Source organism: Larus michahellis, chromosome 11, assembly GCF_964199755.1.
Source record: "Larus michahellis chromosome 11, bLarMic1.1, whole genome shotgun sequence".
Classification (NCBI taxonomy): Eukaryota; Metazoa; Chordata; class Aves; order Charadriiformes; family Laridae; genus Larus; species Larus michahellis.
Genome location: NC_133906.1, coordinates 4,716,642 through 4,740,028, shown reverse-complemented (window position 1 = coordinate 4,740,028; position 23,387 = coordinate 4,716,642). Strand labels below are relative to the sequence as shown.

Sequence of the window (23,387 nt, the reverse complement as noted above, 5' to 3'; positions counted from 1 at the left end):
TGGGTTGTGAACTTTTCAAGACAAAGTCTGGCTTTTGCTTTACGGTTTTGTACCATGATTGGGTCACGCTTCTTTTGGCCTTCAGCGTTTTCCAGTTTTCATCTGTGAAAATCCTTCATGTGTTCTTAAAGCTTATGAAATACCTTATTTCATCAGAAAGAACTGTCATATTGTGAGGTTGCGTGATTTTTTGTGTGTGTTGGTTTGGTTTCTATTTGACTTTTCCTTGCAATCTGGATTAACATTTTTTATACTCGGGCAATAGTAAAAAAGCAGTCCCTCTTTTGTTAGAGCTTTTTATGTGAAAGTTTAATAACGTGCATTGAAACTTCTAACTCTCCTATTAGATCTGCTAGGAAATTTTTATGAAAGCTAAAGCTTTCAAAGGAAGAGCAAATGGCAGGTCTGTAAAGTGATCCGCACCGTTGTAGTTGCTTGCAGCGCTTGCTGATTCACATCATAATCCTAAATTCATGACCTGAAATGCAGTTCTAGTCTCCCTGATCTTTTTTCCTCCTTAGAGAACAGGTTTGGTAGTAATTCTCTCTTTATCTGAGATTCATAAAGGTGGCTGAATGGCTTCACCTTCCATAACAGCATGTGTCTCAGAGAGGCTCCAGGGAGACGGCTGTTTGATGTGCTGGAAGCAGCACACGCAGCCAGATCAGCCCCTGATTAAAAAGAGTTACAATCAACTTCAACTGCCCCTATCTTTGCACATAAACCCGTAGGTTTATTTCAGGTAAAGCTGAAACTGCAGCTTGTAAACTGACTTGCTGATAGGAAATTGTTAGCAACACTTATGAGAGCACTCCTCACCTAGAGGTGTAAATTAATAATTATGAATTTCAATTTTTCATTTTGAAATGTCACCTTATAAAAAGATCCAGAAAGTTTTTCAGTTCCAAGTAAATTTGATTGTAGAAATTAAATACTTCTTAGTCTCTTTTTTTAAATCATTCTTAAAATGCTTTGTACAGTCCATCTCCTACACTGTTGGTCATCTCGCTTGTTAGTATCTCAAATTATTGAAGATTATTTTCAGAAAGGCCTTGCATTTAAGAACCGCTTTGTCCAATTAGTTCTGACAACTCAGTTTATTGTATATATTTTGAATCTCATTTTTCTGGTGGTTACAATATTCTCTACAGTTAGTTCACAGAAGGATTTAAGTACGATGTGAGAGATTGTTCACAGGACGGGAAAAAAACCCCCAAATGTAGAAAGTAAACAAAATATTTGAACAGAGGTCAATGTGGCCTCCCATGTCTCGAAAAACTCCCCATTACTCGATAGTTCACTTCTCTTGAGGTCAGCTAGATCTTTCCCTTCCCCTGCTACCATGCCGGGGTACCAGCAGTCGTGCAGTGCAGCAGGTGCCTGTTCACCTTCAGTACAGCTTCCTCTGCTAACCCCGCTCCTGGCGGCCATTTCAGCATTCTCCTTTCCATGGTATTGAAGAAAATAACTTCTGCTTCTACTAAAACAAATGTTTTCAGGAACTTGCTAGGCTACTTTTTTGTACAGATATTTTATATTCCCTTTTATATATTCTTTTACATATAAGGGAAATATAAAAACACCTTGTTGTATATTTCCTTTGTACACACCTATACTCTGGTATTCTGCCAGCAAAATCACCAGCTTCTGCAAACCATGGGGGACTTTTTCCTTAGAGGCGTACAGAAAGGGCACAGCGAAGTTCTTTGCACTGGGCGCCTTGCAAGACCTTATAAACCGAAAGACTCTAGTACAGGAATTAGTGCACATGTGAAGTGTTTCCTGCTCTGCATTTCTCATCTTCAGAAAGCCCCACAATCTGAGCAGCATATCGTGTTTTCTCTTTGAATCACAGTTTAATTGTGCCTTAACAGAAAATGCTATTCTGAGTTGCGATTTAGCTTCACCAGCAGGCAATACAGCAATACATTTAGAACGCTTTATTTTAAAGAAGTAGTTTTGTGAAAGCACGCCACTGAAAAAGACAGAGAGTGGAAGAGTAAGTAAATGGCAGGCAGGTGATTTCTCTGTCCTCTACTGCACATCCAAATAATTCCACTCTCCTCTGAGGTCCCGGTAACTCTCCTCCACTGGTGCCGAACAGCGAGTTCAAAATCCAGGTGAACGCTGAGCAGCAGGAAAAGTGGTTGCAGAAAATTAAATAAAAGTGCTGAGAGCCATTCCCTTGCCTGGTGTCCCTGTCCTTAAGCACTACGGGGCGCACACTGGGGAAGTGATGATGAACAGTGCCCGACTCCAGGTCGTTACTTGGCAGTTTGTGTTGATTTCAGCTCAAGTCAGGTATGTGCACCTAAGGGCAGCAATCGTTGCTGGAGTCTAAACTGATAGATCTGTCGAGCAAAGTACCTCTTTTGTCTTCCTTGAATTTAGGCTCATTGTCTTTACTCATCATAAATTACTCTTACTCCATGTGAATTTAAATTGATGACAAAAAGGAACCAACTGCTTATAAATGAGTTGCAGCAACACGCAATAAGCGCTCCACAGGCAGGGCCTCAAAGGCTGAGAGGAAATGGCCGTTCGCCACTCCCCCATTGACACCTCCGTCCTCTCCTCTTCGTTCCTTCTTCAGCTCTTGCAACATTTGTGGTAACCTTTTACCTCCCACTCTTAAAATCATGACTCCTACAGGGCTTTTGCAGCCTGACGACCTTTCGTGTGCTGGGAGAGGGACACATTGCGGGGCTTTCCTTGCCGAGCAAAGCAGAGGGCCATGAAGCCGGGGGTCGGTGCCTCCCAGGGTCGAACGGGAGCCACCAGCTCGTCCTGCCGGGAGGAAGCCATGGCACAGGCCGGCTCTGGTAATGGCAGGCTCCTCGCCTCTGGTGGGAAGGGCTGCATTGCTGCCTGCCTGCAGACCCCACCAGCACCTCTGGGGTGCCGGGGCTCAGCCAGGCTGCGGTTCCCTCAGGGACAGCCCTGCTCGCCTTCGTGGCAGCAGGGGAGGAGCAGCAAGATCCCCCTGTAGTATCTGCTGTTTGGCAAGTTGCTGGGGCATGGGGGCAGCCGGACAGCCGGGCCATGCCACCAGCCCGGCCGTGCCACCAGCCTGGCCTACAGGAGCAGCTGGGCCATCCCCGTGCTGTCACCGTGGCCTGACCCACCTATGGGGCAGCTGCCATCGCTGTGTTTCAGCCCTTGGACCGCCTGGTGTAGCACCCCTCCCGCATGACTGCTATCCAGAGCAGCCCCTGGTTCAAGGGAACCCTCAAGCCTTGTGGGGCTCCCTTCTGGCAGGTTCCATGGTGGCCCGTGTGACATGGGAGCTGGTGACCTCCTGAGGGGGTCCCAGCTGGGGGCCTCCGGAGGGATTGGCACTCACCGCCAGCCATTTCGGGGGAGTAGCAGAAGGCCACATGCTCATCTAGCTGCCCTTTAGCCAAGAGCAGGGTCTTTTTCGTTTCGTTGCACCGTTTCTGAACACATACAGCACCAGGGGGAAATAAACCCTACTTTTTTTCTTTTTTTTCCCTTTTCAGCATTGAAACAGCTTTGCAGTGAGGTCATACACACGTCATACACCTCAGCTCACCCGAGCGCGTTCTGATGTGCGAGGAGAGCAGAGCGGAGAGAATGGCAGAAGAGCGAGCCCAGGGATCTGGTATTTAACCTCAGCTCTGCTGCTGACCAGCAGCCATTTGGCACCTGGCCCTTTTCTGTCTGTGCTTTAGATTCTCCTACCGTAAACTGATGCTAGAAAGCAAGTGCAATGCCTTTTTAGATCTTTTATAAAGTTTTCTATTAAAAAAAATACAGCATTTTGTTTGAGGAATTCTTCGTCACTATTATAAATAGGTTTATTCACTATCACTAGTTCCATGTTTAACTCCTAAAAAAATTCTGAAGCACTGTCTCTCAAAGAAAGTAAAATAAATAAAATTGAAGACTTAAACAAAAAAGATTATATCCTCAGGAAGAAATAAAACTATTCAACCCCTAGACTCTGCTTTCAAATAACACTCATAAAAACAAATCTAGCGTTATTTGAAAGTAGAGTCTAGGGTCATTATATTTATCAAATGTTATTATATATTTGATATGAGATATATACATATATATATTACTCCATAATAATTTGGGGGTTGTCCTTTTAGGATCTTTGGCCCTGGCTGGTGACCTCAATGCAAAGCTACTGTCTGGAGGGAAGAGAGACTTGGACAAAGAATCTACGTTAAATGTATGTTCCGTTTTTTTGTCATACTTGTCGAATGTGTCGGGGTGTTCTACACAGTGAGCATTATTTATGAATCACCCAGAGGTTTTACAGATTTTACTTTTATAATTTTGGAATTATAAATAGGGAGCTGATAACTAGGCCAGAAAACATAGTATGTGCAATTTTCTTTAATATTTTTCCTAAAAAAAAATTAAAATCCTAAAAAAGAGTGTAGTATAAATTTAAAAATTCAAATTATACTTAACTTCAGTTTCTAGTCTTAATTGTCTCCAGACTTTTGTTTTTTATTAAATGTTAGAGGGAGGGAATACGATCTTCAAAATAAGCAAAAATATGTTGATTGTAAAATAATTACCTATACAGACATAAATGTTCCTGAGCAGCTATTAACAGATTCATTAATAGTCAGTGCTAATATTGACAGTAATTTCTTTTACGCATGTTAATGTCACAATAGCTCCATCTTGTGGTTGACTAAATATTACTTGACAATTAATTTTCATTGAGATTTTATAGGAAAAGGTTGAAAACAAAAATGAAAAAAATGATGGTGAGGAAAAGAAATTTTAGATATGATTAATTTAGTTGCAGTTGGTTTTTTTTTTAAATAAATTCCTGTTCCTTTGAACAGGGAAAAAAATAAAAATAAAGCCTGAGTGTTTAGTAGTTGCCTTCAGTAGTTGCAATTTGCCACATCTAAGTAAATAATTATAAAAGTGTGTAAGTAAGTTTTAGTTAAAATATTATTCTAGAAAATCAATGAAAAAATCGTGAAGATTATGATTCGCTGTTTTACTGAGTTTATCAATCCTGTGTATTCTGCCAGTTACGTTTTGTTTCAATTTCATCCAGGTGTTCAAAAATGCTGCCGCTGATCGGCAGTTTGACCTTGAAGCTGCCATTAAAAATGTTGAGAAAATGTCCAATGAGCTGAAGAAACTAAACGGTAATTCTGAGTTCATCATCCTGATAAACATGAAGCTGTTTAAGACACTGTTAAAAAGTGTGCAGTTGTGAGTGGCTCATGTTTTCTACGTCATACAACTGGTTTTTAATCTAATGAAACAATACAGTTGCTCTTTTGTTCTGAAAAAATAGTGAAACGGTAGTTACATAGAAACAGAATCATTAACTCACCGTGGCAAAAATCTGGTAGGTAGTCAAAGTCAGTCCTTTGCAGGAAGAGTAGTAATAGTCTCCTAATAGAAATATTACAGTGTGCAATACAAACTCCATTTAACCATCTGGATGTAAACAAAACAAGGCAACCCTTTTTCGAAAAGTTGATAGATGAAGGCATCCAAAGGTGCCGTATATGAATTGCCATCCACTTCGCATCTACCATGCACTGAATACCATGATTATGCCTTGCCCTTTGTCTTTCAGTGGAAAGCCAGCTGCTGCTTTGTGACCTTATTTTGAATTTCAGCCATCCTGTGAAGGCCAAAGATTTAAGAGAAGCTGAAGAAAAAACTTGGAGTTTGACAGATTAAGTAGTAACATCCAGTTTTACGCATCGTATTCTATTAATACTGCTTCCGTTTGAACCATAAAATGATAGCATGGTTTCCTGCAGTTAGGCTATTTTTATTTTAAACTGAAAATGTGGAGTGGAAAAATGCTATAGGTAGGTTATTGATTTTGAGAGGGTTTTTTTAACCCAAATTTCCCAAATTAAGCCCACTGGAGCTGGAAAGACTGATAACGTTAACTAGAAAGGTCAGGAAAACGGGCATGAAGTTTTTCACGTTGGTTGTCTCCTTTTAAACAAAGACATATTGGAACAGTAACAAAAAAATTTTAAATTTAAATTTAAATTTAAAAAACAAAAAAAATTTATGTCAAGTCATTGCTCTTTTACCTTAGTTATGCTCTGGAAAATGGGATAAGAAACAGTCAGTAAAGGAGGAACTGCAACTTGTCATTTGATCTTCTTCCTCATTCTAAAAATGTTGCTGAGGAAGGGGCCAAAGAGCAGATTACTTCTGGAAAACCAAAAGTACTTTCGTTCTAGTTTCTGTAGTGACTTTCTAACGCGCCTTGCTAGAAAAGAAAGAAAGTGTGAGACATCTCAATACTCTGTCATGAAATCTTCTTGGCCCCAAATTTGAGTAGCCAATGTTTTCCTGTGGTTCATTACATTTAATATTCAATCACACTTTACTTGTGCACGTGTTTGAATGTTGAGTTGTGTTTTCCTTCATATGCAAAGTATACTTATCTGAATAATCAAATCAAAATTTACTGTGCTGAAAAAAAATATGCAATGTTGTCATTCGTTATGCTGGTTTGTATTTTATTGCTGTTTCACTAATCAGATGATTTAAAACAAATAAAGCACAATTCCATAGGAGGTATTTCTGGGTTGTCAGGCTTTTCAAGGCAGTGCAATGGAATTACAAGCTCCAGCTCGCAGGTGATATGGGGAATTTTGCTCTTCATTCTAGCGTTTTTTTTAAAAACATACATTTTAACTGACTTTCCTTTCACAAGATTAGTAGTGAGCTCTTACAAAATATTGAGCTAGAAACTGGTTTTGTCAGCTGAATAATTTTTAAAATTTTCTTTTTCTTTTTTCTTTTGACTCATACTGGCATGGAAATGAAATTTGCTAACTTTGAATTCCAGCTCCTGGCTAAATATATTAGAAAGGAAGATAATATTTACAAAACATATATATTTAAAGTAAAACCGTTCTGATTATCTTATCTGAGAAGCTGTACAGACTACATGGAAGATCGTTCTCTGCTTTGAATGTTTCAAGTGGTATACACACAAATGGCTTTGAAGAAGAAAAAGCGTGACAAAATCTAACATAATTATCAAACCAAGATCTTGTCAGAAAACAAAAGTCAATAGAAAACCAAGGCAAAGAGTTCGATAAATCCCAGTTAGCAAAGGAGAGGGGAAAAATTCTTAATAGAGTATGCTTCACTCGTCCTCAGTTGCAACTTATATTTTAGTTACTGTTTTTCTTGAAAAAATACAGTAAAACCACAACGCAGTTGTATCAAAGGAACTAAGTTTAGCCTGATTATGTCTGTCTGCTTTCTAAGAGATTTAGCTGTGTTCTACCAATTAAGAATCACATGATGATAAACTTGTTGATGTGTCTCCTATAAAAAAGTAGTTGCTTAATTGAGAGTGAGAAAGATACAGGTGAAGAGAGTTCTGTGTTACCGGAGAACAGCTTGTTTCTGAGTGAGGTTGGAGGATCCCAGGAGATACACAATTCCAGTTTGTGGGCTAAGACATGCCATCAGTGACTCATCAGTGGTATGGCAGAGACAACATAATATCTGTAGACATTTTATTTTTCTAGAAAGCTGTGAACAAAGGCAGTTTCAGCTGAGTAACACAGACATAGATCTTGCCAGGCAGCTGCATATCCAGGGTTGGGGTTTTTTTGGTGTCACTGAAATCGAGGTATCTTCAGGATCCAGGCTGCAGTCCCAGTCTTCTCATAGAAGTGGCCATAGTTAGATTTATTGGGAAGTGTATTGTGGGGAAAAAATAGGCTTTTATTGTCTTTTGTCTGCTTCTCAACTTTGACAAGGTTTGGGTCTGCTCTGTATCACTTTAAATAACATAATGGCTGCTGCAGTTCTGGTCTGAAAAACTTCTTTTTTTTCCCCCTCCTATGAAAGCAGAGACTTATATTGTTATTTATTTATGGGTCCTTTAATTTGGTGCAGAAATCATTTCAAGAAGATACACATGTGTTGGAAGATAAAAAATTCTCATGTACTGTATGATTAGTGGACAGTAACGAAGACATTGTAGGAAAATGAGATTTATAGAGTACTGCATTTAAGGCATAATTTAAAAATAACATTGTCCATTTTCCTTAAAATTAAAAGGATTTTTAATTACTTCATTTTACTTTGCTGAAAAAGTTTACAAACTTCACTAGGCTTCAGTACAGTACGTGATCTTCATTAAGGTCTCATTTAAATATGTCCTGCAGCATACTTTAATATGCACTGGTTTCTTGAACCTCTGTCTTTTCCATCAATGAGAAGAAGAGGTGTTCTTTGGAAGTAATCAATGATATCTGCTACAGAAGAAAAATCCTGTGGGATGGAAAAAATGAGAAGGCTATGTCAAAAATGTCAGAATTATTAGTAATTAGTAAGACCAAAAGTTTTTCTTTGAACTTTAAATATTTAGCAGTCTTATAAGGTCTGGTAAATACTATCAGATCAGCTGTTTTCATTCCTGCCATAACCTGTAGCTGTGTGTACAACCTACTGCAATGTTGTAGAATTAATTTATGTGGTCTTAGCCTGTTTAATACATGATGTTGTCATTCTACTTGACATAATGATCGTACTTGAAAGTTCAAGAAGTTGACTGATACATTCAGAGAGTTCTGACTCGATCAGAACTGCAGTACGTAAATCCAACGCAGGACTGCTGGACTAAGTAAACCAGCAGTCTGGGAGCAAAGCAGTAAAGTTGGCAGATACGGATTTGCACTCAACTGTGTATTTCCCCTATCTGGCATCTTAGTGGTAAACAAACATTCCCTAATGAGGCATATGGATTTCTCATAGCTGTATTCTAAGGCCATCCCTTCATTCCCTGAGTGCAAACAGGGGAATCTGATTTTACTTCCAGCAGTAACATATTCTATCAGGAATAACTCTAAGGCAATAAGCAGAATTCCACTGGAGCAAAACAGCTGCCAGGGTAAGTAGCCTGACACAGGAATGAGATAGGAGATACCTTAAGATGAAGGGAAGTAGCGTGAAAAACACATAGTACCTCTTTTCCTTTTAAGCCGGTTCCTAACAAATATATGTGATTTTCCTCCTGGTAACGAATCTGGATGTTGTATACTTTATCTCTGTACAGCACCATCAGTACATATGGATGAGTAGCAGTTTTTCTTGAGCTGTCTCTTACCAAGAAAGTTCCATCCTGAAAGATGAAAAAATGAAAGATGACAAATAAACGTCACTTCTGGGCTTGATCATCGTAACAACCTTAACTAAAGCATTTTATCTTTCTCTTTCCTCCTGGTAAGAGAAACTACATTATTAAATAATTTAGGTAATTTCTTAAAGGTTTTGTCGTTCCATTTGCTACTTAAAACTTCCCCATCTGATACAAATGCAGATTTTTAGGGAAGGGAGGGATGGTGTTCTATGAGGGAGTTTCCATTAAAGGCGGGAGTAAAATATTGAAGGCCAAACCTCATACCACTTTAACCACAAGAGAAGTTCATTTCTGGTAAGTGCCAATCAAGAGTCCTACGTGAGGTATTTACAGACAGCCTAAAACAATGACAGTGTCTGTGAAATTTTGGTAAAGGTGTTCTCTCTCTGCTTTTCTTCATTTCAGATGTGGTTTAATAAGCCTTCCATCGAAACACCCTTTCTTAAAGGCCTTGAACGTGATCTCATAAGCTGGACCTTAGTACAAGTCAGAAATGCTGTATGTGTCACCTTCAGCCCATTGCACGTGCTGTGAAGCATCGTAAACAGATTTCCCACAGTGACGGGATACAGTTTGGTTTATCTCCGTACACACAGTTCAGCCTGGGTTTCATCTCTTTGAATCTGTGCTTCATTCTCTTGGGAAATATGACCTAGAAAAAGGTGGGATTCATCTCATCTAATTCAAGCGATCTAAAATTGGAATTTGCATCAAATTCCTCACTGGTGACTGAGAACTATTTCTAGAGATCAAGTCGCTTCTTCTAAGGGAGGCGAGGTGAAACCGCTTTCTGGAGACACAGGATTTGTTCTCTTCGACTACGGAAAACAAGAGCCTTCATGGCTGGTTTAGACTAGATGTGTAACTTCTATGTGGGTAAAGATATTTAAGGTGAATCCCTCACTCTAAGTATCTTATATTGGGGCTATCACCTTACCAGGTTACTTCACTCTTCCCATATGACTGCCAGGCCGTCTAGCCAGACCATTAAGGAGATGGTGAGATTCACCACCAATTTAAAGAGTACCTTGTTTATTTTTCGAAGAGCTGCTTCTGCTTCTGGCCGGCTTACATAAGCAACGTACCATTCCTCATTTAGCGAGTCCTGTGGGTGGTGAGAGAGGGTAAAGGAGAAAGTCAGCTGCCAATGAATTAGCTTGTGATGTTAACAACATAGAAATAAGTAGAGAGAAGTCTGAATGTGAGGGATACTTGGGTCTACGTGCAGAATCTCTGAAGGTATGAGCGTCAGGGATCATACTAGTATATATTACTGTATGGTAAGTGGCACTAAATGATTTTAAAATTACTTGCTCACTGTGATAAACTTGAAAATAGCACAGACCTAGCCACAGTACGTCTGCAAGTAAGGTCGGAAAATGGACATTTCCATATATTTTCAGTGACAGATAGATATTAAGTGCATTTGCTCTTTTGTCTGCTAGGACACTAGCATCCTTTGCCCTCATTTCTCTATTTTGGTTCCAGTTTGTGGGTTTTTTTCTTTTAATTATTTTATTTTTTCTTTTTTAACTATCATCTGAAACAATAATGCAGACTTCCTGTGATCATACCATGTATGGTTGCCCAGCAGTGTTATCACTGAGAGTGGTTTGCTCTCAACTTGTCGTATTTAAAGAAATGTGAAACAAAAATGCACTGAAAAGCTATGAATTCTTTACTTACCAAAGTTTTATGGAAGAAGAACTGAATATGTAATGCTAGTTGAAGGCAATTGTGCAAAACAAGTAACCCAGCAAACAAGTATTTCTCTTACTTTGTGTTAACTGGGTTTTTGATGCTGTTTTTCTTGGTGGGTATGAAATAAGGCACTAAAGTTTGGCACAGAAAAAGAAACTGAAAGCACCTACTAACATCCTGGCAGTGGCTACTGACGAGAAAAACAACTTTGAAGAACGGTCTCTCTTGAAATCAGAACTTTTGCTGTGTTTAGCAGTTATGGTTAATACTTGTAATGTTTTTGTACCTCATCTTCCTCCATGTTTGTTTGGTGAACGGTCTGTCTGCTAGGAATTGGCAACGGGGGTCTTATATCAGCTGCACCTCTTGAAGGAGATCTGCTGTTGTTGCCTTCAAAGGCATAAAAGTAGAAAAAATGTTAAAACCAGGAAAGTAACTTCATCTGTGGAGTGCATACGTGGTGTGGAATCTTGATTTTGTGAGACATGAAGAATTTATATCACTCTGATACTGAGATACTTTGAATTGATTTGAAATCAGATTTAGGCCACTTTATGAGAGCCAGGTTCTTTACATAAATTCATCCTTGGTGCACAGGGGCTTTAACTGAACTCTTGCACTTCAGGTTTCCTTAACATCAGGTGAACTTGAAACAGAGGTTACACCTTTTTAGCTTCTGTACCACAATTACTCAGTTGAGAGCACCTCTGGTTTCTTTAGAGACAGAAGTAATGTTGTCTCTGCATTCCTTGCCTTCTCAGCATGTAGAAACTAAAAAATGTCACTGTAAGACATTGGCAGCTGTTACCCTATGTGAAAAAATATTTGCAAAGCAATTGATTTCTAAGCTTCCTTTATTTTTTACCTGTTATTACGAGATAAATATGCAGCATATTTCACATGGGAAGTGTTTTCTCCCATTTTCAAGAGCATTGGCGTACCACAGAGACTTGCAGGTAGCGCTGCTCAGCTCTCAGTAGTGTTAGCTATACTGAAAAAGCTGCTTATATGAAGTTTTGTCAGTGGTTTAACGAGGCAGGAAGCACAAACTTCAGGGGAGAAAAACATCTTGCTTCAACCTAAGCAAGTTACAGAAGATGCCTTTTGGAATTTGATGGTTTTCTGTTCGCAGTACAACCAGAAACATCCATTTAAAAAAAACCAAGGATTATATTAACTGCACTGAAACACCTTTCAACCTTCAGTCATTTTTTTACAAAAAATGCAGGGATGCAGCATACAAACCTGGATGTAAGCGTGGTGGTAGTGAGCCGCTTGAAGACAGGTTTCTACAAGTGCTTAAAAAAAGAAAAAAGTAGTCAATATAAATACATATAAACATATAAACACATTACTATATGATATTTCTGTGCTCTAAAGAATTGATCTGGACTTTGTGCCTCTCTCTCTTTTTATTTTTCTTTCCTTCTTTTTATGTAAGTAGATCCACCATTAAGTTTACTTGAAGCTCAGTATCTGGGTATAAGATAGAGGAACCAGTAATGGACCAGCAAGACTTATTTATCAGGATCAATGCAGAAACTGCTTCAGCTTGTTGAGTTTTCACAGGGAATGACTTTATTCCCCTACAGCAGGAAGCACAAGCAACAGCTTGCTAGATGTGTTTCTTTCTGTGAGGTTCCACTTTTGGAGTCATTTTTCTTGTGGCTTCTTTAACGTTGTTGATGAAAATGCAGTTTCTCGTCATTAATGTTGCAACTATGGATGTGGAGCTACTGGAAAGAGTCCAGTGAAGGGCCACTAACATGATAAAGGGCTGGAGCATCTCATATATGAGGAAAGGCTGAGGGAGCTGGGACTGTTTAGCCTGGAATAGAAGCCACAGGAGGGATCTTATTAACACATATAAATACCTGAAGGGAGAGCCAGGCTCTTTTCCGGGGTGCCCAGTACCAGGACCAGAGGTAGTGGATACAAACTAACACACAGGAGGTTCCCTCTGAACATCAGGAAACACTTTTATACTGAGAGGGTGGCTGAGCACTGGAGTAGGTTGCTGAGAAAGGTTGTGGAGTCTCCGTTCTTGGCGATATTCAAAAGCCATCTGGATGTGGTGCTGGGCAGCCCGCTCTAGGTGACCCTGCTTGAGCCGGGGGGCTGGACCAGATGATGCCCAGAGGTCTCTGCCAACATCAGCCCTTCTGTGATTCCTTGGGCTGTGAGCTGACAGTGGCACTTCCACGGGCTTATGCTTAGTTTACTTTCCTTCCTGCGTTCATTTTTCTGCTTTTTATTAGAAAATCTGTAATTTCCTTTTGTGGCCTGATCCCAGAACTTCTTAAAATGAAAAGTCCCAATCTTATTTATTTATTCACCTAATTGGGAACAAACTTCCTGCAGGCTTTTCCTTTACAGTTCATATTTCTCTTCTGCTTAAATGAACTACAGAAAGCTCTCAGATGAGTATGTTAATTCTGCCTGCACAACACAAAGACCCTGTCATGACTCGTGATTCATGGGAGAGAATCAGCCAAATGGGGGCCTCTGCTATAGCAAAATTTGGCAACGCTGTTCGAATAGAAGCCAAAGTGTTCATCATAGGAATAGTTCATATTTGCATATGACCTTGTTGTTGCTAATGCAATAGTTGTTCTACTGGGGTGTCAGCAGTTCCAGAGGACGGCGGTAAGTGGGAGGAATTCATCAAAGAGCCATTAAAAAAACACAGAGATTAGAAAATGTTCTTCAGACTTAGACTCAAGGAGCCCACTCTGACTTATCAAAGGCTAAGTCTGTTGCACGCTGCATCAGAAATCAAAATTTAATTAAGGGCTCTTCCATCTAGCAAATGAAGACGTAACAATCTAATATCTGGAAGCTGAGGCTAGAAGAACTCACAGTTGAAGCAAGGTTCACAATTTTAAATAGGAATTATTAACCATTAGTGTGAAGTTTAGTAAAAGGGTGGTGAAATTATTTCAAATTCAACTCTAGACAGCTAAGGTTGTGGGCTTTTTTTTAGTTTTGAAGCAATTAGTAGTTGCAGCTTTAGCACTTGGGCTCCTCGGATGTGCAGAATCCTTTTAAAGAAGGACCTCTTTGACCTACCTCCTGCACAGTTTTGTAGAAGATGATCCCTCCCCAAAAGGGCTTGTCATTCTTATGGATTCTGCAGGCAATGGGTGAGGTGTCTCATGAATGGAGGACTGTACCATGTAGGCCCTAAAATGCTTCCTTGACATAAATCTGAGAGATTTGAATTTTTTCTTGCTTGCCTGATGTACACTATCTGCTTCACTTCAATTATATTAAGAATTCTCCTTGATAGTAGGAAGAACACAAATTAGGGTGTAATGGATATAGCCTGAAAAATAATGGACTACTTAAAGTAGTTACCTTGTGCTTGCCTGAGAACCCTGTAGCCACGTATATACTATGATTTGTTAAATTGCAAAGAGATTGAGATTCAAAAAGAATGACACAATAATGGGTGAAACAAACCTTTCTACAGCAGGCATACTGCTGGATCCTGGCTTAGGTGGAGGCTTGACAGATTTGGAAGGGAATGTGTTGGAGCTGTACGGGGGCAAAGATATCTGTGGCACTGGTCTTTGGGGTGCGGCTGTGGAGAGGAAGAGAAGGAAACTTAAAACTTATGTGAGACATTCTTAAACGAGGTAGAATGAAGAAATGCTGTCCCATTACTGCTGTTTAATTAGATAAACATAACGGAATAAGCCGTTCTATAAAAAGTGCTCGATATGTTATAGTTTGTAAACGCATATGGTCATCTGAGAACTTATTAAAATTAAAATCTGAGTATTAAAAATAAACTGAAAGGGACATAAGCAACGTTTACATTTTCTAAGTTCTGTTTTGGATAAGCCACAATTCAGGTACATTAACTGCAGCAGAGCTGAAGGTGGTATGTACCCATGTGTTCTCTGTTACATTGCTTCTAAAATAGCGTATTTGAGGTTACCTTTTTCAGCATCATTCCTTTGTGAGATTTCTCCCATATTATCATAAACAACAGCACAAAATAAAACGTTTTCGTTCTCCAGTGTCCTCAAATCTCAACTACTGGTAAGAGGGGAACAGATTAGCTGTGCTCTGCACAGCTTAAATAGCCCTGTTCGTTATGGAGTCTTAGAGGCAGCGGTAATTTGTAGAGACTTGGCCAAATGTTCTGCATCTGTTATGGCATTACTTTACCAACTTACTTAATTTTAGGAACCAGGATTCTGAAGTAATTTATAAATACCATTGTTACATGAAACAAGTTCTGCCTTTGCTCTTTAGAGTGAATAACATTACACAGAAGACTAGTACCGGCAGGGTTTGACTGAATATTTTGTTGAAAAGCGGGAAGATATGAGGTTTGCATGCCTAGCTGTTTGATGCTGTGTGCAGATCACAGCTCTCTACAATGGCATGTGTTTCAAAATAAGAACTTCTGCTGTCTCGTAACTGGCTGACTGAAGGAAGCTGTTAGCTATTGATTTCCTGTGTTTTGCGGCTTTGATATATAAATCTGCATGAGGTACTTTGTAAGCATTCTACAGCCTGTCAAGGTACCACCTGACTTTTTGAAATGGCTCTAAAGAAACAACTTAGGGAAAGTTTCAAAAATCGGTGTAGAAATACTTACTGTCGTCTTCTTCCTGGGGAGCCAAAAGAAAGTAAATATTAGCAACATGTTACAGCACAGTTCTTAGGAATATTTTACAAAACAAAAACATGGGAGTTGGTGAATTTTGAGTATACAAGGACTCTAATTTCTATACTGTCACTATCATCTAAAATGCTGGAATTTCTATCTTCATGCAACACCAAATAACCTTTAGGTCTTGTGTTAAGGTACAGCTATTATTTACAAATAAGCTGTGAGGTACATTTCCCATAATGGCTCTTGTCCCAGAGTAGTCAGAAACTCTCAGCAGATGTAAACGTTCCTCATCCTCACAGAAAGTGTAGGTTCCCACAGTGAAATCCTTAGGTCAGCTTAAGCTGAAAAAAAACCCCAAAACCTAGTGTAAGCAAAATCACTTCTCCCATGTCGCAAAAAAAATAAATCTGGTCTTATTCTTCCTGTTATCTGACATGCAATACTCAGGGAATAAACTGAGATGAAAGATCCATGAGTATTCATTATAACTGATAAAAGAAACGAGTTTACCTTTTCCAGAATTATTATTTTATACAGGGACTTCATTTTGTTGTAGTCCCTATATCTTTAATGTTTGCTTTGAGATGATACTTACTTCATTTTTTTTGTGTGGTGGCCAACTCTGCCTGAAACGAAACAGAGAAAACAAAACATGATTCATAGGAGGAATATTATTCATTCGCTTTGTGTGCATTAGGCCGTATTTTCAACTAAGACATGAAGCTATAGTAAGTTTTACAGACCCAGTGAATGCAGAAACTTATTTTTTCCTCATAAACATATCTAAGATTCTCATTTTCAGCCATTATCTAAAATGTTATGCTAGTCCTTAGCCCATCTTGATTCTATCAACGAGGAAAATGTCTGATGAATTGACTATAAGATTAAAGCTTAAAACAAGTTTTTACAATGATGAAACATTAGACTTCAAGTCTTGAACTTGTTTCTAGTACTTAGCAACATTGGTGGAGCCCATGATAAGCCTTCCAGTCATTGTTTCTCTGATAAATTATTCTGGCTGATCAGCAGATCTCAATTACTTTCTTATTTTGTTTTCCAGTCAGTCACACTGTGCCCACAAGCCATCTAGAAAATGCTGGAGGACGATCTGGTTCTGCTAGAGAATGATGTTGTTTGCTATTATTAAGGAGTTTTGCAGGTGAGTGAAATCAGTGGTAGGAAAGTAAAGCTTTCTTTTTCTAACATCCTAATAAAAATAGCAATAGGACTCATGACGGAATGTTCCTTAGAGCAAGGGCTTGATCTGGTGGAAAAAACATGGATCATATACTTCTGTGTGGAGCTCGGAAGTGAGTCATGCCGGACGTAATGGCTGTTTGAGATAACGACTGGAGAGAGCTGCTTCTGCATTCACGCTTTTCTGTAGCTTACAGCACATCCCGTGCATATTCATAAAGCAAAACTTTGATATCTGCAGACACTGCTGTCAGGCAGTAGCAGTAAATTATACTATCCTGTGTTGCTTATCCATATTTTTGTGAAATTTAATTTATCCATTATTAAATTTCAATTAAATGAAGACTTACTTTACAGGGGTTTGCTTCCTTAGAGGAGGTGGATTGCCTCTTTCGTATCTGTCACTTGGTGGGACAGGAGGTTTTGGCATCATTGCTAGCTGTTCCCCCAGGGACCTAAAGCAGGAGCAAGATGATGAAATAAAGGGGGAAAGCTGCTTACTAAGAAATAACTGGGTAACACTGGTATCGAGAGTCTCATTTCCAGACGTAAAACTCTTACCTTAGCTGCGAAGTCAGAGGCTGTAAAACAACAAGGAATAGTTAAGAGAATGTGTAAGCGTATCAAAATAGGGGGAAAACATCAATAAGCACCAAACAAAAAAGGCCTTACCTTTTCAGGAAAGCCTGGCTTCCTCCCTGAAAACAGTAAAAGCTTACATTTAGAAAAAATGACGTTTAAGATAGTTAATTAAACTTTCTATGAAACAAACAAATCTTGAATATGACTGAAAGTGAATTTTGCTGATTGAAGCACCCAGCTTTCTGAGATGTAAGCCAGAAAAATATTTTAGCTTTGCAAGAGATGGCAAAATTGCAATATCTCTTATCAAAGGAAAATTTAAAATTTTTCAACATTGCATGTTTTAGAATCATATTTTCTATGGTTCAGCTTTGAATTACTGGATACTTTTATACAATTATATACCAGTTGAACGTGATTAGATAATAAAAAAAAAACAAACAGGGAGTATCTCTTTAGATTCTTTGAAAATATTGTTTTTCAGGTCTGAAACAAATGCAGTTTTTTTCATGTTTTTTCAGTTCTCAGCATTAAGTCTGTATGACAAATGACATATACTAGCGTATGCAGAGTTTCATTAGCTTTGTATGCAAAAGTTATTTCCTCTTTTAGCCTGCTAAGTATTTCCTTGTTCATTCACTTAAGTATCACATCAAGCCTTTATTGCACAGGGATCTCATAACGACCTTCTGTTCAGCTAGTCCTCAGCTAAGGTTGCTTCTTCCTAGATACGATTTCTCTCACTTATAAGTTCTGATCACATTATTTATTCATTAAACAGATCACCTTGTATGCGACTGGATGACAGTACGTTTGGTTAAGCCTTGTTCTTTTGCATGAATGATATTCAAACTGATAATTTTGAAAAATTAAAAAAAGCTGATTGATACTAGCTTAAGCAAATACTGACCTGACACTGGGCTTTCTCTTTCAAATGGTGGAGCAAGGCGATCCAGTGGGGGTTTCGTGCTTCTGTCTATAGAAGGAGCAGGGGCTAAACACAAAAGCTGTGTAAGATGATTTGCTGCTGTAAGTCAATATATCTTTATTTTGCATAGCTAGGAACTGGTGTTGCTTCTTAAAGGAACAAGTGAGGCTTCTGTATCAAGAGTAGAAGAGAGTGGAAGTGAGGAGATATAGGCAAAGGTGAAGTGCTCTGTAGCCTGTGCAAAAAGCTTTGCAAAGAGAAAACCAGCTCTACTTACGTTTCAAAGGCTTGATATTTCTGTCTCTACTCAAGTCATTGTTGCTTGGTGGAGGAGGAAAAGCTGGCAGCTAAAACAAATATTTTACATGTGGTTAAAGTGTGTCTTCACCTTTCTGTTTTAATTTTAGTATGTTAAGCCCACCACACCACATGTGCCAAAGTTTGTCTCTGGTACAGCACAATTAGTAGGTCTCTGCTCAACACAGGAACGATAGGCGCCATTAACGCTCCTGAAGAATGACTCACATACATGGGGTTTTGTTAGATGCAGAGTTGCTTCCAATGTGTTTTGTATCACAAGGAATACTCTAGCAGGATGTTATCTTTGGGGAGGGTATCAGTATTGTCAAAGGAAAGAAACAGGAGCTTCAAAAATGCAGTTTTATCTTTGCCCCTTCAATGCAGCTGGTGTTAGTTTTGAAAACTGGTATTGAAATTAGTGGATGTAAATTTGAAGTTGAGAAATCTGTATTAAGTCTGTGTTACTGACTGTTGCTGACCAAGGCAGGGGGAGAAAGGACTGTTCTTTGTTACTGGGAGAGCTGGGGTCAAACAGCATTGTGTTTGCATATAAACCTAGATTTCTCCAGAAAAAAGCCTTCCAACATTTATACTTATTCCAAAAAAAAAACAGAGCAGCAATTTGTGACAGCAGTCTTGAGAGCTCATGATACCCAAAAGTCCTGTGTGTTTTATTTACATGAGCTATGACACTGGATCAACCCAAAAGTCCCTATATCACATCCTAAAATTACCTTTACTTGTGTACGTGGGTAGGTCTAACGTACATCTGCTCTGGCATACAGTGAACCTATAGTGCCAGTTGTAAACAGCACAATAACTTTTGGTTTTGAAGTATTCACAGGACCAAAAAAAGGGAAAGGAAAAAAAAAATCTCTTTCATTGGGGTTCTCATTATACAGTCACTTACACTTTTACGTGGTCTTACTTCAATTGGACAATTGCTAAAAGTATAGCTTGGAAAGACTTAGCCTTTTTTCATTTTACAAGTATCACAAAAGTAACAAAGAGGGGTCTATTACAAATCTATAATTAATACGGGAGAGGCATTCACAAGTGGATACAAATTTCCAGTGTAAGAAACAGCCAAGTAATGTGAAATAATTTAATCTATTTGTCCCATGAAATTGAATTGTTCCGTGAAAAAATGGCCACCCTGTAATAGAGTTCAAATGTATTTTGGTGGCTGAAATTCTTCCTCTACATCCACTATCTGAATAAAAATGGCATGGCACTTTGACTTCTAAGAAGGTACCAGGAAAGGATCTAGGTGAAATATTAAGAAAGAAACATACAGAAGCACATCTTCCCCCAAATGAGGCTGGTGCTGGGCACAGGCCAGGTCGCTGGGGTGGTACTGGAGGCTGATGTGATGATCTACTTGTTGGAGGTCTGTCTGAAGAAAACAAAAACACCAAACTAAACAACTACAGAAAGTGTCTGGTTATTTTAGTCGCATTAGATCTTTATGAAAAAAACCCTTGCAATAACCTGCATATTTAAGTTACATCAGAAAGACACTGTTTTCATTTGTAATGGACAGTTGCTCTACGATCAACGTTGTTTCGGGAGTTACAGGCTTGTCTGTCCCTTTGGTGGTGAGGTGACTCCATCTGCTCGTCTGTTGGCCCACGCTATTTATTTTCATTCCCTGCAGCTCAGTGACTGTGTGAATCACCAGCCAGTCGAAATGGCAGTTTTGTACTCCTTTATCTGACTCCACAACCACAGGCTGCTGAAGAATTAGACATAAAAAAAATGACAGGCAGAGGAAGCCGATCTCTTTCTTTTCCCAGTTTTCACTGGTTTTTTGCCCCTGTTGTGACAACTTTCTCTGATCGAGGTCGCACTAATAAAGCTAATACAGTTTGCACATAACTTCATGCACATTCAAACCAAAGGCCAAATAATGCACACACCTTTAATCCAACAGAGCTTGTCTGAAGTGAAAATGTATCTTTAAAAGGCACAAAGCCACCAACGTGCAGTAAGTCTGTCACTTGTAAGTCTTGTTCATGAACTACGCTGTCGACTTCCAGGAAAAACCTATATTCCATTACCAGCCATCTAAAATGTAGCTGACAACGTGTAAAAATATAATTTACAAATTATTAATAACACTTAATTTTTAGTAATTACCTATATAATCTGTGTTGTTTGCAAGTGACTTGGCAGGAAATATGACGTTGTGGTGTGCTTCATCGTTATTGGATGGAGGCGGCTCATAGCCATCACTGTCATGTTCTGCTTCCTCAGGTTCTTCTGTTGGTGATTCATAGTCAGCCTCATCTTCCTTTTCCTGGTCATCATCCGGGCTTTCGTAGTCATCATCTTCATCCTGGCAAACGTACGTAAAGGATGGATGCTGTAACGGGATACTAAACACTGCACTAGGATACTAAACACTGCACTACAATTTCCTTGTGGCCTTTTACTGTGGTATTTTTCACTCTGGAGGACATTGAGTTTTTACAACCAGTTTGAGTGAAAAAAATTCTCTGTTGAAATAAATTGGGGAAAGGAGGCAACATTTTATTAATGCATACAGCACTCAACAGCTTACGAAAGGAAATGAGTCTCATTTTATAGCAGTAACTGCAGTGGAAGGTCAAGATAAGGCGACAGCTTCTTGAAATGCACCGTGCCTTTTTTTTAGGGAACAGACAGGGCACCAGCAAACAATTCAATGCTTCCTAGAAACACATTGGAGCAGCAGTTGATGCCTGTTGATATTCGTTCTTACTTAATAGCATGTACTCTGCAGCCTGCAACTCAACTATTTTAAAACACTTCCGAAAAAAATGAGGTTTTTGATACGGGTCTTGGTGCCATCTGGACAAAACCAGCTTCTAAAACATGCAGGCTCTAGTAAGAGCCCGGTGAGAATAGGGTAGTGTTCATTGCACACATCTCCTGTGCAACCTGCCCAGCCTTACAAGAAAAAACCTCTTCAATTCGTCATTGGTGTCTTGGCTGAAAGTTCCAGACTAGCTCTGTGTTGACATGCAGCCCAGGTGCTCTACAGGTGGTTATTTTCACCTTTTGTGCTCCTAAAATAGCTGCAAATTTCCTGCAAACTTAGTAGCAAGTGGTTTTTAAAAATTCCTCTCCATTTTTTGCAAAAAAACATTGGTACTGGTCAGTGTAAGAGATTGTCATAAACCCGGACTGGGCATCAGTCAGCTTATTCGTTCAGCTAGCTGAGTTGTGTACGCCTTGTGCAATGATGTTTACCAATGCACTTTCTTTGCCGAAAGGCAGAAGGAACTCTTGCAGTCTAGTTGGCTTCAAAAAATAAGATTCTTCAGCAAATCAACTCTAGAAAATAAAATGGCAAGAATTTGCCATTGAATAACATAGCAACCTTTCCTTTCCTAGCCATCTCTTCTAAGAGCTGGAAATAGGTATATAAAATTCAGCTAAGGCTCTGTGGCCTGGTTGTAGGCTGTGAGCTTCTGCTTAAGCCAGTGGTACAGGACTGCCGTTCTGAAGCTCTGCCTTGTCTTAGTCAGGGAGACCCTTTTCTCAGTGAAGAGAGTTGTATGCAGCTGCTCCAATCATTCACAGTCCTGCTTCTCTTTCTCCTCATTCTAACCCCCCTTACCATTGCTCACTCCAGCCATGTTGCCCAAAGTAGGTAACGCAAGAAACGACAGACCTTACAGAAGAGGTCACCCATTCAACCAGTAGGTTTTGTTAATCCTGATACTCACAAATGAAGACCAGCCACCGTCTTCTTGACCGTATCCTGTGTAAAGAAGCATAACCACAGGCTTCTTAGCATGTACAACTTTAAACTGGCAAGGTGTAACTTGACAAAAAAGGACACAACAAATCCGAGATCAGTTCTATGTCCCAGGAACAAGGTAGGTCTTTCAAAGGCAGGCGGACACGAAACATCCTACGGCTAACATTCTGCTTCAAAACTAAGTACAGCTATCCTTGTATGAGATGAGCTGTGTGTGTGCTGTCACTTCAAGTTTGTCCTACGCTTCCAGTTTTAAATATAATGTGAAGTACAGTGCTTTCAGAATGAGCACAGACTTCTTATCTCTTTGTTTAATACTATTTTAGCTTTCATATCAAAAGGTTTTTTAATTTCAGTTGGACCGGGGGAACATGGAAACTTGCAGAAATGTTAAGTGCTCATGGCCTATTAAGAAAATAATTGAAATAAAAATTCAGACCATGGCAGACATCTAGAAGCTTGGCTCTCTAACACAGGGTGCTGCTAGGTGTAGCAGCAGGGGGCAGAGGGGTTGGAACAGAAATATATAAGCACTGATACTATGTATTGGGTTAAAGAAAGGTACTTTGGGGATTCTCACCTAAATGTCTCTGCTTTTGCCTTTCTTCACCATCTTTTCTGTTTTAAAAATATTTTTTCTTACTTGTTCTCATGCAACTAATTTTTATTCTTTTTGCAATTTCTTCGTGCTCTCATCTTTTTCTATTGTTGCTTTGGGTTCTCCCCCCCTTTCTCCCCCCATTTAATCCCCCCTGCAAGGATTAACTTAATATTTTAATATTTTTAAATGGTTTTTGTTGTTAGAGACTATCTGCCAATACACACTTACCTGGATTGTCAGGACATTTTTGTGTTTGGGCCCTACAACAAAGACGGAAACAAATAAATTCCTTCAATTTGCAATTCTTAAATGTTTGAAGCATACTAAAATCTAATGCAAATAAAGGTAGCGGTTGGCTGTAACAATAGAATGAGATTGCCCAAAATGCCAAAACCCCACTACTTCATATTTCACATACAGGGTCCTAAATGTAAGCTAAACTGTCTTGAAAAAATTCAAGTCAGTGAGGTCGAGTGTTTAGAAACAAGGGGATTCGGTAAATAAATTTACCAGGGGCTCCTGTCCTGAAAATAGAAACTTTATTTACAAATTCCATTCAAG

The 23,387-nt window shown here is 39.2% G+C and overlaps 2 protein-coding genes across 2 annotated transcripts in view; one reads left to right on the top strand and one right to left on the bottom strand.

The window, feature by feature from the left end:
- Positions 1 to 3,567: 3,567 nt before the first annotated feature.
- The window catches only part of KCNIP1 (potassium voltage-gated channel interacting protein 1), a 508,397-nt gene continuing 488,577 nt past the window's right edge, over positions 3,568 to 23,387 (top strand). The window contains exons 1-3 of the mRNA XM_074603589.1: positions 3,568 to 3,622; positions 4,116 to 4,198; positions 5,051 to 5,144. Of these exons, the coding sequence (XP_074459690.1) occupies positions 3,568 to 3,622; positions 4,116 to 4,198; positions 5,051 to 5,144 (232 nt within the window). The remainder of the gene's footprint in view (positions 3,623 to 4,115; positions 4,199 to 5,050; positions 5,145 to 23,387) is intronic.
- Positions 6,781 to 23,387, bottom strand: part of LCP2 (lymphocyte cytosolic protein 2) — a 32,816-nt gene continuing 16,209 nt past the window's right edge. The window contains exons 5-20 of the mRNA XM_074604284.1: positions 23,055 to 23,086; positions 22,191 to 22,225; positions 20,617 to 20,815; positions 19,773 to 19,873; positions 18,455 to 18,524; positions 18,160 to 18,243; positions 17,340 to 17,365; positions 17,229 to 17,248; positions 17,018 to 17,122; positions 16,062 to 16,096; positions 14,303 to 14,423; positions 12,086 to 12,138; positions 11,127 to 11,230; positions 10,167 to 10,244; positions 8,966 to 9,121; positions 6,781 to 8,271 (exon numbers count right to left, since the gene is read on the bottom strand). Of these exons, the coding sequence (XP_074460385.1) occupies positions 8,149 to 8,271; positions 8,966 to 9,121; positions 10,167 to 10,244; positions 11,127 to 11,230; positions 12,086 to 12,138; positions 14,303 to 14,423; positions 16,062 to 16,096; positions 17,018 to 17,122; positions 17,229 to 17,248; positions 17,340 to 17,365; positions 18,160 to 18,243; positions 18,455 to 18,524; positions 19,773 to 19,873; positions 20,617 to 20,815; positions 22,191 to 22,225; positions 23,055 to 23,086 (1,342 nt within the window). The 3' untranslated portion in view covers positions 6,781 to 8,148. The remainder of the gene's footprint in view (positions 8,272 to 8,965; positions 9,122 to 10,166; positions 10,245 to 11,126; positions 11,231 to 12,085; positions 12,139 to 14,302; positions 14,424 to 16,061; positions 16,097 to 17,017; positions 17,123 to 17,228; positions 17,249 to 17,339; positions 17,366 to 18,159; positions 18,244 to 18,454; positions 18,525 to 19,772; positions 19,874 to 20,616; positions 20,816 to 22,190; positions 22,226 to 23,054; positions 23,087 to 23,387) is intronic.